Source organism: Muscardinus avellanarius (assembly GCF_963383645.1).
Source record: "Muscardinus avellanarius genome assembly, chromosome: 14".
Lineage (NCBI taxonomy): Eukaryota > Metazoa > Chordata > Mammalia > Rodentia > Gliridae > Muscardinus > Muscardinus avellanarius.
In genome coordinates, this window is record NC_137800.1 from 7,795,952 (window position 1) to 7,810,599 (window position 14,648).

The 14,648-nt window shown below is 48.7% G+C and overlaps 1 protein-coding gene across 1 annotated transcript in view; it reads left to right on the plus strand.

Annotated features, from left to right (window-relative positions):
• KIF13B (kinesin family member 13B) overlaps nucleotides 1–14,648 on the plus strand; it is a gene marked incomplete at both ends in the record, with an annotated part of 153,036 nt that overhangs the window by 120,495 nt on the left and 17,893 nt on the right. Inside the window, 5 exons of the mRNA XM_080709861.1 lie at nucleotides 3,913–4,065; nucleotides 4,218–4,295; nucleotides 5,180–5,233; nucleotides 7,680–7,791; nucleotides 11,304–11,437. Of these exons, the coding sequence (XP_080565987.1) occupies nucleotides 3,913–4,065; nucleotides 4,218–4,295; nucleotides 5,180–5,233; nucleotides 7,680–7,791; nucleotides 11,304–11,437 (531 nt within the window). The remainder of the gene's footprint in view (nucleotides 1–3,912; nucleotides 4,066–4,217; nucleotides 4,296–5,179; nucleotides 5,234–7,679; nucleotides 7,792–11,303; nucleotides 11,438–14,648) is intronic.

Sequence of the window (14,648 nt, forward strand, 5' to 3'; positions counted from 1 at the left end):
AAAACAAGAACTTAAAAAGAGATAATAAGCAAAAATGTTTACTTAGGAAAATGCTGTCAATTTTTTAGAGAGATTTTCTAATCTTTTTTTTATGGTACTAGGGATTGAACCAGGGGCATTCTACATCGGAACTACACCCCCAGCTCTATATTTTATTGTTTTGAAACAGGCTGCACTAAGTTGCAGAGGGCCTCACTAAGTAGTTGAGGCTGGTCAGACACTATTGATCCTCCTGTCTCAGCCTCCCAAGTATTGGGGTTACAATTATTTTTTATTTTTTTATTTTTTGGTGGTATTGGGGTTCCTGGAAACACTTCTACCTCCAGGCTACACTCACAGACTTATTTTATAATTTTTATTGGGAAACAGGGTCTCTTAAGCCAGCGAGGCTGGCTGGCTTCAAATCTGCACGATCCTCCTGTCTCTGCCTCCCAAGCGCGGGGATTACAAGCATGCGCCACCACGCCCAGCTATTTTTTATTTTGAAATGGGGTCTCACAAGTTGCTGAGGCCAGCCTCAAACTTGCAATCCTTCTATCTCAGCTTCTTAAGCCCTAGAATTACAGATGTGTGCCACCACAGCGGCTAGGCATTTCCCACTTAAGTTTTAGACTTAGTAATTTGTTAAAGAAGAACTTTCTGGCCGGGCGTGGTGGCGCACACTTGTAATCCCCGCGCTTGGGAGGCGGAGACAGGAGGATCGCGCAGGTTCGAAGCCAGCCGTGCTGGCTTAAGAGACCCTGTTTCCAAAAATAAAATATAAAATAAGTCTGGGAGTGTAGCCCAGAGGTAGAAGGGCTTCCAGGAACCCCAGTACCACACACACAAAAAGAACTTTCTTCTGAAAAGCAACACAGCACCTTTTTACTCGTGGAAAACAACGAGTAAAAGACAATGGCAATGTTATTCCCCTGAGAAAGGCCTGTAGCCTAACGCAGAGACCCGTGTTTGAACTCAGAGTCAAATATAAGTCTTGTTTTGGTCGCTTATTTGCAAGAAGAACCTGGGTAAATGACCCTGAGCCTGTTTTTTTTTTTTTTTACCCTCAAATGGAGCTGGTGAGACCCGCGCAGGGTTGTTTCTAAGGATCAAAGGAAACAGGGCGTGTAAGACGCCTGCATACCAGGCATCGAGTCATAGCCGCTGCCGTAGGTGATCACTGGCATTTTATTATTACTGGTGGTACCTCTGTGAACAGTTGAGATATTCTGAGGTTTGGGTGCGTGCTGAAGCATCCCCCGATGGAGGACGTGGCTGGTACCCACGTCCTCACAGGTAGCCCCTGAATTAGCATCACTTGTTCAGCTGGAATGGAGGGCCCCGTGAGGGCAGGAGGGGTGGGTGCTTGAGGAGGACTCCGAGCACCAGAAGGAGGAGCAGTTTCTGCTCTCGCACTGGCCGTCAAAGCAGGGGGAACAAGGAGAAGTGGAGACCCAAGTTTCCTGGGGTGAAGAAATGGGGATGGGGGGCCAGGTGCAGTGTTGCACACATGTAATCCCAGTACTTGGGAGGCTGAGACAGGAGGATCACAGGTTCAAAGCATCAGCAATTCAGTGAGGCCCTCAGCAACTTAGGTAGACCCTGTTTCAAAATAAAAAATAAAAAGGGCTGGGATATAACTCAGAAGTAGAATGCCCTGGATCAAATTCCCTATACCACAGAAAAACTAAAAGTATATTTTGCTAGAGCCTTACTGTGTGTTCTCTGTATTTAAACGTTTCCTGTTTTTCCAGTCTACGCCCCCAGCCCTATTTTTAAGGTTTTTTTTTTTTTTAATTTTGAAATGGTCTCACTGAGTTGCAAAGGGCCTCGCTAAGTAGCTGAGGCTGTCCGCGAACCACGATCCTCCCGTCTCAGCCTCCCGAGTGCTGGGATGACAAGCGTGCGCCACCACGCCCGGCTTCCTCATCTTTGAAATGAGACTATGACTGCTCCTGGTTAAGACAAGGCTCAAAGGAAGGATCGTGGGCGGCAGTGTTTCTGTGAACTTAAGCCATTTTATAAATTCTCCCCTATTTCATCTGTTCTAAGACTCATTTACATTTTAAAAAATATCTTTGAAGATACTTTATATCTTCAGATGTATGTATAATGTCTTATCCTTGATGGTATCTTGAAATTAATTGGCAGTCTTTTTTCCCCAGTTGCATATAAAATTGTCTTATGTTGATGGTATTTAAGATATGGTAGCGTCTAGATGTGCATTTTGTAGTTTTTGACATTATTATGAGAAATTCACAAGTAAATTAAATCAAGTATCTAATTTTTCCCAACTTTTTTTTTTTTTTACTTGAAATAAAGTCCCTACTGGCTAGTGAGATTCCCTCTCCTATGCATGGCCAGCTTCTATCAGAAGACTCAGAAAGCCCTCACCGGAGAGCATAGCAGTGACCGTTTGACTACATTCTTCTTTCTTGGTCAGCCTCAAGCCTTTGGCCACTGATCAGGGTGAAGATGGAGACTGACCATGTTAGAGTGATGAGTGTGTGGTCCAGGGTGGGTTGCTTAGCAACAGCTGAAACCCAGCCCTGGCCCACTCCATCTCCTTCCTGCCAGCTCCCCTTGCCTAGCGGGTCAGCCCAGCTCCTCTTCCTCTTTCCCTCATGGAGGTCCAGGGATGATACACTCCTGCAGTCCTCTTGTTGAGGATTATTTTAAAAATTTAATAATTCTGACTAGCCTACAAAATCTTCTTTGACTAGGAATGTTTTTGGGTTTTTTCTTACAATGGAAGTATGGTAGAAAACAATTTTGTTTAGAATGTGCAGTTTCAGCTATTCTGTGTCTAACTAGCCTTTCACATTAACCTGGTACCATAATCGCCATTTTATAACTTCTGTGGAAAAAGCAATTTGAATTCCAAAAGCTGGTAGTAAAATGGGTTTTAAAATCCATTCTATGGCCAGGCGTGGTGGCGCACACTTGTAATCCCTGCGCTGGGGAGGCAGAGACAGGAGGATCGTGCAGATTCGAAGCCAGCCGCGCTGGTTTAAGAGACCCTGTTTCTAAATTTAAAGTATAAAATAGATCTGGGAGTGTAGCCTGGAGGTAGAAGGGTTTCCAGGAACCCCAGTACCACCACCAAAAAAAAAAAAAAAATGCATTCTATGAATCAGTTCAAAACTCTAATTTGTATTTATGTGTATCAAGGTGCTTCTAAGCCAGGCGTGGTGGTGCACGCTTGTAATCCCAGCATTTGGGAGGCTGAGACCGGAGGATCGCGGTTTGCGGACAGCCTCAGCTACTTAGTGAGGCCCCTTGCAACTCAGTGAGACCCTGTTTCAAACTAAAGAATAAAAAATAGGGTTGGGGGTCTAGCTCGGAGGTAGACTACCCCCACGTTCAATCCCCAGTACTGCAAAGAAAAGGTTTACTCTTATTACTAGGATTAAAAAACATATTTTTTGCTAAAGTTCATATTACTGTCTGTAATATTCCTCTTATTTCTGTCAGAAAAAAACTAGGGCTAGGGGTATACCTAGTCAAAGGTAGAATGCTCCTGGGTTCCATCCCCAGAACTGCAAAATAAATTGAAGTAAATAAGTAAAAAATAAAATATTCCGGGCGTGGCGGCGCACGCTTGTAATCCCAGAATTTGGGAAGCTGAGAACAGAAGATTGTGGTTCGTGGACAGCCTCAGATACTTAGTGAGGCCCTCCGCAACTCAGTGAGACCCTGTTTCAAAATAAAGAATTTAAAAAAAAGGGGGGGGCAGGGGATGTAGCTTGGAGGTAAAATGCCCCTGGGTTCCATCCCGAGACCTGCAAAAAAATAAAAAAGTTCTACCTCTGTAGCTCAGAGGTAGATACTCCGGGGTTCAATCCCTAGTACCCCAAACCAAAACAAAACAGCATCCTCTGTAACGTTGACTCCTGTGCCGACCCAGTTTTAACCTGCAGGTTCTGTCCCCAGGAAGCCCAGGGAGTGGAGGAACGAGAAGCTTTAGCAAGGATGGCGGCCAACGTAGAAAACCCGGCTTCTGCTGACTCCCAGGCGTACATCGAAAAATACCTGAGGAGCGTGCTGGCCGTGGAAAACCTCCTGACGCTGGACCGCCTCCGCCAGGTCAGCCGCGCGTGGGGCCCGCCTGGCTGCTGGTTCCTCCGTTTTGCACCTCAGTTGCCCCGAGCTTCCGCAGCCCCGCAGTTCACCTTGGGGAGCCGGAGCAGCGGAAGCCGGCTCCTATGCATCTCCCGTGTCTGTGCTTCGCTCCCCAGGAAGTCGCCGTGAAGGAGCAGCTCACGGGGAAGGGGAAGCTGAGCCGCAGGAGCATTAGCTCCCCCAGCGTGAACAGGGTGAGCCGGGCCTCCCTGCCTCCCGCGCCCCTGCCTCTAGCCCGGGCTCCCCCAGGATCCCGCCCTCCGCGACCACCGCAGCTGGCGCCGCCTCGGGGTCCATCCCAGCCCAGCGCCCAGGCCAGCCGACTTAGCTTTTGGCCAGAAATTAATAATTTTTCAATTGAGGAGAGGTCTGGAGAAGGACACAGCCATTGCCCCCAGGCCATTGGAGCCCCAAAGCTTAGATTAGTTTCCAAGTGGTGGCTTAGGTTTGTGGATTTTTTAAAATATAAAATTGATATGATTAATGTTCTTATTGAACATGGTAATAAGTCTTCACAAAGAAGGATGCTTTTGGCTCCGTGGATTGGTTTCTCTTTTCCTCATTTTTGATGGAAATGTAGATGTGAAAAGATCACTTATATCCTAAGTACACACAAGTGTGTAGGAGAGTGGCGCCTGCTGCGTCTGAGAGGACCGTGGGTGGCTGCGTGGGCCTGGTGACAGCCCGTGACGTCACCACGGTGTCACGGAAGCCGAGGACCATCTCGGACACACAGACATGCCACTTTAATCCACAATACCCACTTCCCGTTTCCTCAGAAAATGGTACCTTAAAATGTACCGATAGATGGCAGAGATGTGGTATTCGGGATCCTGTAGTTTAAGATAATTTGTAGCCGGGTGTGGTGGTGCAGGCCTGTAATCCCAGTACTTGGGAGGCGGAGACAGGAGGATCACAGGTTCGAGGCCAGCCTTAGCAACTTAGAGAGACTCTGGACCACCTAGTGAGATTCCCTAGCGAGACCTCCGGCCTGACCTGGTGCTCTGAGCCTCACTCCGACGCGGTGAGGGCCATGCTGTCCCGCTGCAAGGACTAACCTTGCTTCGTTTCTTTCCAGTTGTCTGGAAGCCGCCAGGACCTCGTGCCCTCATCCAGCCTAGGCAGCAACAAGGTACACGTGGTCCCTGCCTCTCTCCATTCCCTTCCACTTCCTGCTCGGCTTCTATCGCTCAAAGCCTGCCTGTTACAGCACATGCCAGAGTTCTGGCTGCTCAGATGTACCAGGAGGAACTGACTGGAAAGGGTTTAGAGTTAAAATAAGGTTTACTAAAAGCTGGGCGTAGTGCACACTTGTAATCCTAGTACTTGAGAGGCTGAGACAGGAGGATCGTGATTCGCAACCAGCCTCAGCAACTTAGTGAGACCCTGCTTCAAAATAAAGAATAAAAAAATAGGGCTGGGGATGGAGCTCAGAGGTAGAATGTCCCCAGGTTCAATCCCTAGTACTAAAAAAAAAAAAGTTTACTTTTATTACTAGGATTAAAAGCATTTTTCTGGTTAGCGGCTGTGATGTCTAGAAGCAGCGAGGCCTCTGGGCAGGGTTTGGTCTCCTTTCTCCTCTTAGTTGTCAGTTAATGTCAAGTAAAGTCAGTTGGGAACAAGAGTAGCATTAAAAGGGCGGAAGATGTGGGAGTCTGGCAGGGCCAGGCGTGGCGCACGCCTGTCATCCCGGTACTTGGGAAGCGGAGACAGGAGGATCGCAGATTCCAAGAGAGCCTCATTAAGTCGTGAGAATCTTGGTGACCTAGCAAGACCTTGTTTCAAAATAAAATAAAATAAAATAGGGCTGAGGATGCAGCTCAGAGGTAGAGTGTCCCTGGGTGGTTCCATCCCCAGTACGACTAACAAAAAAAAAAATTATATATATATATATATATATATATATATATATATATATATATACACACACACACACACACACACACACACACACACTGAGGTTTTATGGAGCTAGACCTTTGGGTGCTACCAGCACCCAAAGGCATAACTAAGCTGCCTGGACCCTTCTGCATCAAACAGCCTGAGTGCTCCAGATCAGCTACTTAGCTTCCCCTGCCCCTATTCGGCTTCGGTGGTAGCACCGTGTGGGGGCCCAGCTGGAAACGTGGAGGCTCACGGCCCCGAGTTGCCTGGGGATGAGCGGACACCTGCTTTATTTGCTGCTGGACCCTTCTGCGTCAAGCAGCCCGAGTGCTCCAAGTCAGCTACTTAGCTTCCCTGAATAAGTGAGTTGTCCCGAGAGCAACCTGTGTGGCCGTGACGCTGGACACGGAGCATGAGGCTCTGCTTCCTGAGTAGCTCCGAAGACTCTTGGCTTTTGTGTTCGGGAACCTGGTGTGGCATCCCAGGGAAGCAAAGCAGCAGCCTTTAAGACCCATGATTAAATCGAAATGCAAAGAACATTCCCAGGCATTAAAGCATGTAAGTGAGGCGTGGTCCCCGCAGTGCAGTGCTGGGGCTCGTTTCTCCCTCTCCTGGTCCTGTCTCTTCTGTTCTCCTGGCTTCCTAATGGGTGCTGAACGCCATGCCATTTTCGAAAACACTTCCCAGGGCTGAGTGAGTTCCCGGGGAGCCATGGTGTTCTCAGAGTAAACACACTCCAGATCACTTAGGGCTTATTGATTTTATGATCAGTACTTAGGTCGCTGCTAAAAGCAGATAGGCTCCCAATATGTATCAGAAGCCTGTCAGGCCTCCCCTCGGCCCGTCTTGGAGGGGGGGCTCCCACTTTCCAGGCAGTTACTCAGGGCAGCTTGAGCTAATTTCTAGGGCCGTCACCTGTGGAATGCCAGCTTCCCCGATACTAAGTATGCTAAGTCCTCTCATTAAACTCCAGCGAAAAAGAAGTCCTGTGGTTATCACAGAATCAAAGGTATTTAAGATGTATTACAGTGTGAGGACTGGCCTGGCATAATAGCTCCCACCTCTAATCTCAGTATTTGGGAGGCTGAGACAGGAAGATCACAGGTTCAAGGTCAGCCTCAGCAACTTAGCAAACCCTGTTTCAAAATAAAAGATAAAAATAGCATGGGGGTGTAGGTTGGAGGTCGAATGTCCCTATACCAAAACAAAAAATTCTTTTTGGGCTTCCATGAGCTGCAGGTGGATAGGTGGAAAGGCCCCAGGTGGGGAGAGGCCCTGGGTCCACAGCATCGTGTTCCTGGGCTCCACTTTGATGCAGACGAGCTAACGGGCTTGTCAAGGCCCAAGAGCAGACAGGGCCTCGCAAGCAGGATCCACGGGAGAATTTAGATGAAAAGGGGTCCCCAGCACACCATCTCCCCTGAGGAGGCCAGAGCAGGTAGTGGAGAGAGGCAGGCGGCCTCTGGCCCGGGGACCTGGAAGGGTGCGTGGGGTCGCGGCACTGTTGCCCCTGGGGCGTTAATACCAAAGCAATAGGACGAGGTGAAGAAGGTGAAGAAGTGCCTGCGCCAGCGAGCTCAGGTCCCGTAGAGAGACAGAGCTTTAGAAATATGTAGCAGGGTGTTTTTCATGAATATCTTTAATTTCTGTTGTTGATTAATCCGAAACAAATTGACTTGTTCTGTCTTTAATAGGGCCGATGGGAAAGTCAACAGGATGTATCCCAAACACCAGTCTCCAGAGGAATGGCACCGGGCGCGCCGGCCCTCTCTGCCTGTGCCCCGACTCACCACTCCCCAGACCCAGGTAAGGCGCCTGGAGATGGAGCGTCTCCGGAAGCGGCGCGGCGCAGGGCTTCCGGCGGGGCCCGCTGCGTCCTCGCTTGCCCTGCCTTCTCCTCACGCGCTGCTCACACGCCTTTGGGGTGCTGGACGTCTCCAGCGTTCCTCTGCTAAGTACCGCTGGGTCCTCGCGCATCGCCCTTCCTGCTGCCTGGCTGCGTCTCAGATTTTGATAGGACCTGTGTGCGTGTGTTCTGCGCTGTCTGTCTGTCCAGGCCATTCTTGTCTCCTGTTCATATCTTCGTTAGGTTTTAGCATCATGACCGCATTGGTCTAAAGTGACTTGGGAGACGCCCCTCCCCATCCTTTTCTGGAAGACCTTATGCCCAGTTGATAGCACTTCTTCCTTAAATGTCTAACAAAAGCCCCAGTGATGCTCTCTGGGCTTGGCATTTTCTTTGTGGAAAGACTTGAAATTGTTACTTAAATTGTTTCTGTAATATAGGGTTGCTTAGATTTTTTTTTCTGGTACTCCTTATGAGACAGTTTTCACAGGTTATGTTTGTCAAAGAATGTTCTATTTCATCTAGATTATTAAACTTATCTGCATCAGTGTCACATTACCTTATTATTCTTTTAGGATTCATGGGCTCTGTTGCACGATTCTTTGTTTTTGGTCTGATTTAATTATTTCTGTTTCTCTTCTTATGTGTGTCTGCAGCAGGTATGCTGGATCAGGCATCGCACAGAGCCAGCTTTGGCTTTGTGGCTTCCTTTATCGTTCTCCCCTTCATTGATTGTAAGAATTTCTTTTTTTCCACATATTTTGTCATGGTTTGTCCTCATTATCATTCTATTCAAATTCTTATTTTCTTTTTGTGGTGCCAGGGATTGAACTCAGGGGCTTTCTACCTCTGAGCTACACTTTCAGCCCTATTTTCTCTTTCTTTCTTTCTTTTTTTTTTTTTTTTTTTTTTTGTGGTACTAGGGATGGAGCCCAGGGGCATTCTACCTCCGAGTTACACGTACCCCAGCCTTATTTTTTATTCTTCATTTTGAAACAGGGTCTCACTGAGTTGCAAAGGGCCTCACTACGTAGCTGAGGCTGTCCACGACCGCGATCCTCCTGTCTCAGCCTCCTGAGCACTGGGATTACAAGCCTATAGTTTTTTTGTTTTGTTTTGTTTTGTTTTTGCGGAACTGGGGGTCGAGCCCAGGGGCATTCTACTTCCAAGCTACAGCTCCACCTTGTTCCAAATTCCCTGAATTTCTTGTTGGTGGTATTAACTGTAATTGTAATCAGTGCCTAATTAATTTACATATTTGCTCAGTAGGTTGATGAGAATCCTACTACTTGATGAGGCTGGCCTCAAACCTGAAATCCTGCTGTGTCAGCCTCCCCAGCACTGGGATTCTGCTCTGTTTTGCTTATCACTGGGTCTTTGCTCTGGGTTTAGTTTCTTCTGTTGTGATACATAGCCATCATTAGTGCTTATAGCAAATGACTTTTAGAAACAAACTGTATTTCTTTTAGATGTGAAAGTTTTCTTTTGCTCTCACTTTGGAAACCCTTTTCTCTGGTACCGATCAAACATACAGAAGCAGAGACCGCGGCACGACGTGCCCGCCAGCCCCCGGATGTCAGGATGGTGGCTCCTGGCCGCGCTCGCCTGTGCTCCCTCCCCGTGCCGGCTCGCCCTCGGTGCCGGCAGCCTCGCTGCTGATGCCTGGCCTGTGCCTGGTTGTGGGTCCTCCTGGTGTAGAACGTCGGCCCAGCTTCACGCAGAGCTCTAGCCTGGCATTTTTAACGCGGCATGGAGATGACTGTGTCCTTCCTTGTTCATCTCCAGCTCTGTTTCCCGCTTATCTCTTCTGTTTCTGTCTCTGATTTTGCCCCGAGGTGAATTACTCGGCTCTTCTGAGCTCAGTTCTAACGTACCTCTCAGCATCGGGCCAACTCCTTTTGCTTTATCGTTTTGGCGATCATTCTTGTGATCGTAACACGTCCTGAACTCTTCAGTTAGGACCAGTCCCTGCTGTATTTAAGCGCGGAAGCCCGACGGCAGCCTCGCTCCGCGTGCCAGCTGCGCCGTGGCGAGCCCGGAGTGCTCCCGGGTCAGTGTGTGGTCGCGGTCTGGGCAGCGCGTGCGCTAGTGCAAGGAGAGCGCGCGGACCCTCGGGGCAGCGCCGTGTTCTTTTTAAAGTGTATGTGGATGCACTGTTTTATTATTTAAGATTTAAGTTGGATCTCCTTAGAAGTTATTAAGGGGAAAGAAATCTTACTATATCCCGGCTACAGTCTACACCTCTTATCCCAGCTTATGGCAATTGATAGCAGGTGAGAACATAATGCAGACATCTCCCTCCCTCCGTCCTTCCCTTCCAACTTTCCTTCCTCTTTCTTTTTTATTGTGGTATTAGGGATTAACCCAGGGTCATTGTATTTTTCAGCTATACCCTCAGCTCTGTTTTCTTTATTTTGAAGCAGGGTCTCACTATGTTTCGGAGAGCCTAGGTAGGCTGCTGAGGCTAGCCTCAAGCCCGAGATCCTCCTGCCTCAGCCTCCCAAGTGCTGGGATTACGAGTGTGCGCTGCCACATCTGGCTTTCCCCTTCTTTAAAAATAACTGAATATCACCCCTTTCCCAAGGTCAAGCTCGTCGTCTTCCTTCCATAAATAGCGACAAAAAATCAGGCTTGGGTGTGACCTGGTCTCTGACTTTGAAAAGCTCAAAATCTACATGGAGAGCTGAACCTATGTCTCCAGATAATGTGATTTAAAATCGCATCCTCTTTTATTTCAGGGCGGGTGTCGGCACTTGTGCCACTTGTTGACGGAGACGGGAGCGCTGCGTGTTAGGACTTTCTAGAGTTCCCCCGCTCACTGCTATTTAATTGGCGGAGGAAGCACCATTGTATTTAAGGACAACTACGATGACACCATCTTTTTCTAATACTAGCTTTTGAGCCGGGCAAGCTTGTAATCCTAGTACTTGGGAGGCTGAGACAGGAGGATTGCGGGTTGTGGCCAGCCTCAGCAATTTAGTGAGGCCCTCCCCCACTGAGTGAGGCCTTGGTTGGAAGTAAAAAAAAATAAATAAATAAAATAGGTCTGGGAGTTTAGCTTGGAGGTAGAATGCCCCTGCATTCAATCCACAGTGCCACACACACACACACACACAAATATCCTAGTTTTTTTTTTTTTTTTTTGGTGGTACTGGGGTTCCTGGAAGCCCTTCTACCTCTGGGCTACACTCCCAGACCTATTTTTACATTTTTACTTGGAAACAGGGTCTCCTAAGCCAGCGCGCGCAGCTGGCTTCGAACCTGTGCGATCCTCCTGTCTCTCCCTCCCAAGCGCGGGGATGACAAGCGTGCGCCACCACGCCCTGCCAAATATCCTAGTTTTTTTAAGGATACCTGTGTTAACTTATATTGTTAGAAATTCCTACAAATAATATTTGGCACGTTTACAAGAAAGCAAATGTTGGCGCCCCCGTTTTTGCTTTATCTTCTTCCCGTTCCGTTCTGCGCACAGGGCTCAGTGGCCTAGCGACCTCCTACTTGAACCCAGTGAAGTCCTTGGTGCCACAGATGCCAAAGCTGCTGAAGTCCCTGTTTCCTGTTCGCGACGACAGGCGGGGCCGGGCGCCGGCCTCCCCCGCTCTGCAGGTAAGATGAGGCCGACGAGGCCGCGACAGGATGCCCGTGCCGGGCTGAGCAGCGGCAGCGGGGTGGCAGCGGCGGGGCGTGCGGGCTGGGCTTCTAAACCTGGTAAAAGCTGGCGATAATTTCCCTTGCATTCTCTTCCGAGATAACAGAGCTGTTTAAACTTACTGACACACTCCATCCTCTCTGCTCTTAAAAAGCGCCAAGTACGCAGCTGATGTGATTTATGGTAATATCACTTAGAGCGACAATGGTAAAATTTATGAAGTGCACTTAGTGTTGTTTGTGTATTGCCAAGTAGAAAATGTAATTCTATTTTTAATTCCTGATTTCATTTTTCTTTTCAAACAATTTTCTATCATGACCGGCCTTCCCTCTCAACCCCTGGTTCCTCTACCGTGGATAATCTGTACTTTCTCTTAAATGCGATCACCTGTCTTATTACCTTTTCTCTTAAAACTTTCTACCCAGCTCTGGAATAAGTGTCAGAGAAAATGTTAAAAGGTTTCCCACACAATCAGGAAGCTGCTCGTACGTAATGGTAAGCAGGAGCCCTGTTGGAAATGCAATTTCTAGACTTACATAGGTGATAGCTCAGCAGAAATGATAAATGCGGGCTTATTTATATTCGTTTAAAAGCACACTGCAAGCGCTGCCGCTGAAACAGGTCCTTTGGCGCCGGCTTCTTTGTATTCTTTAAATATTCGAGTTGCAGAAAGGCAGGCCAGTAGTTGTCTGAGGCTTAACTGTTGACTGGAAGTTTTGAGGTTTATGAATGCATATCAGTGGAGATAGAATTGATTTTATAAGGCTGCCGTGCTGTTTTACAACTTGTCAATCTGGCATCACAAGCATGCACACACAGTGAATCAAAAGAATTAAGCGTTGAGATTTTTGGAAGTATTGAAACTGTATTTAACGTGGAATATAACAGGCGTTTCCCTCCTCCGTCCCCTCAGTTAGGTCGCCTCCTTTGCTCAGCTGTGCTTTCTCCGTCTGTCTAGAGCTCCTCCTATGACCCTTTTCCTCCCTAGCCTCCACTAGGGAAAGCATCTGATTTCTTGCTTTTTGTGACTGACTAATCTCACTTAGCGTAATGTCCTCCAGTTCCATCCATTTCCCTGTAGATGAGGTAATTGCGTTTTTCTTTATGGCTGAGTAAAATTCCATTGTGTACATATCCCACAGTTTTGTGATCCACTCATCTGTTGACGGACATCTTGGCTGGTTCCCTAGTTTGGCGATGGTGAATTGTGCAGCCATGAACATAGATACACATGCATTACTTAGGTAATTTAGTTTCCATTCTTTGGGTAGACACCCAGAAGAGTTATTGCTGGATCATATGGTGGGTTCTTTCCATCCTTCTGAGGATCCTCTGATCCTCTGTAAGTTCCGCTTATTTTTAAAGCTGTTTTTGGTGTTTTCGGTGGCAGTTAAAGCACTGACACATGGGGCTTTGTGTCCTCTTGGCATTCCAGCAGTCAGCCGTCAGCCCCGGGGTGTGAGAGGAACAGAGCATTTGAGAAGCACATCGGCGAGGGAGCTTGTGGCTGCGCACCCAGGACGAGAGGAGCCATCCTTCAGCGTTTAAGATTCCTCTAGCGATTTGTGTCCATTTATCCAGCATACTTATTTGTTGAGTGCATGCAAGCAAAGGTGTGGGGAAACTGGCCTCGTGCACACATTTCACACCATAAATACATGAGAATGGGATTCTAAGGCCAGTCGTAATGGAGACCGGAGCCCAGCTGGACAGCTGGAGCATTCGGCGGGTCTGTGAAAGCGCGGCGCCACCAGGGCTCCTTCTTCCCGGGGCGCAGTCCCTCCCCATCCACCTGGCCGCAGCGGCATGGCGCTTCCCGCCTCCCTCCGCAACAGCGCGTCCCAGCGGTCTCTCCTGGGATGACGTCCTCCATCAGGCCTCGTGGCCAGGAGCTGCCGTGCCCGGGCCCTCGTTTTGTTTCAGCCCGTTTCTCTCCAAGGCATCTCATTCCGTGCTGGGCTGTGTTGACGGGAAGTCGCCAGAGTGATCTTCCCCAGCCGCGCGCCCGTCCGCAGCGGGCAGCCTTCCCTGGAGACAGATCAACCCGCGCTGCTTACGGTGAATTGAGGCAGGAGGACGTCCTCGGGATCCGCTGCCCTGGCCCTTCATCTTTATTTCTTCTCTTTATCTCCCACTAAGCTGGGTCTGAGCCTTTTTATCCCATGAACACAGGAAGTCATTTCAGTCTGAGGATTTGGCGTTTACCTTTCTTTCTGGGGAAGTGCTTTCTCCAGAGTCCTCGCAGCGCCCCCGGGTCTGCAGAGTGGACCGCTCTAAGGAAAGACAGTTGACCTGACGGTGGTCTCCCTTCACCAACCAAACCAACACCACCGCCAGCGTAGACACGTTCACTGGATTACCAGATTAAGCTCCTTTCTTTTGAAAGGATTGAGCCTAGGGCAGTCTGCCTCACAGCGACACCCCCAACCCTTTTTAAAAGATTCTTACTTTTAAGCAGGGCCTCACTAGGTTGAGACCTGGAGGCTGACTGGCCTCAATCCTGTGATCCTCCTGTTTCAGACTCTCACCTACTGAAATTGCTTTACGATTAATCTTTTTACTAAAGTTGTTGGTAGGCTTCTAAAATATAAGTGTTGAGGCCAGAGGTCAGTGTACCCTGAGCTGGGCTTGGCACACAGCCCGTACAAAGTATATATCGGTTGGCTTATCATGGTCATATGTGCGTGTGGATTATACTGTGAAGCCGCAGGGCCGCGGTGTCCTTGCTGGTAGGAAGGACCATGCTGACTGGCTAGAGGTGACAGAATCACAGTCAAGTGGGATTTGAGCTCTCAGGATGTCCTACGCACTACCTCAGGGTGGTGAAAGTTCCTCTAAAGGAGAGAGAAGCTTGAGCTGTTCATTTGGGATCCGGTTGACCAGAAGTACTTACGTTCATCTCATTTTTATCAGCTCTGTCTACTACGGCACTGCAAAAGTAGATTGCTGCTGTAAAAGACACCATCGTAACTGTTCCTCCGGCTTGGTTTGTGTGAATAAGCTCTCGGCCCTCACCCTGAACGGGCCTCATGCTTAGGGGCTTGCTTGACTCCGAGTGGAAGGCCGGCTGGAGGCCCAAGTGCCACGTGGCTGGCCCCCGCGGGGCCTCCTTGTCTGACCTGCACTCCGAGGGCGTCCCGTCCACAGGAAAATCCAACTGCATATCTA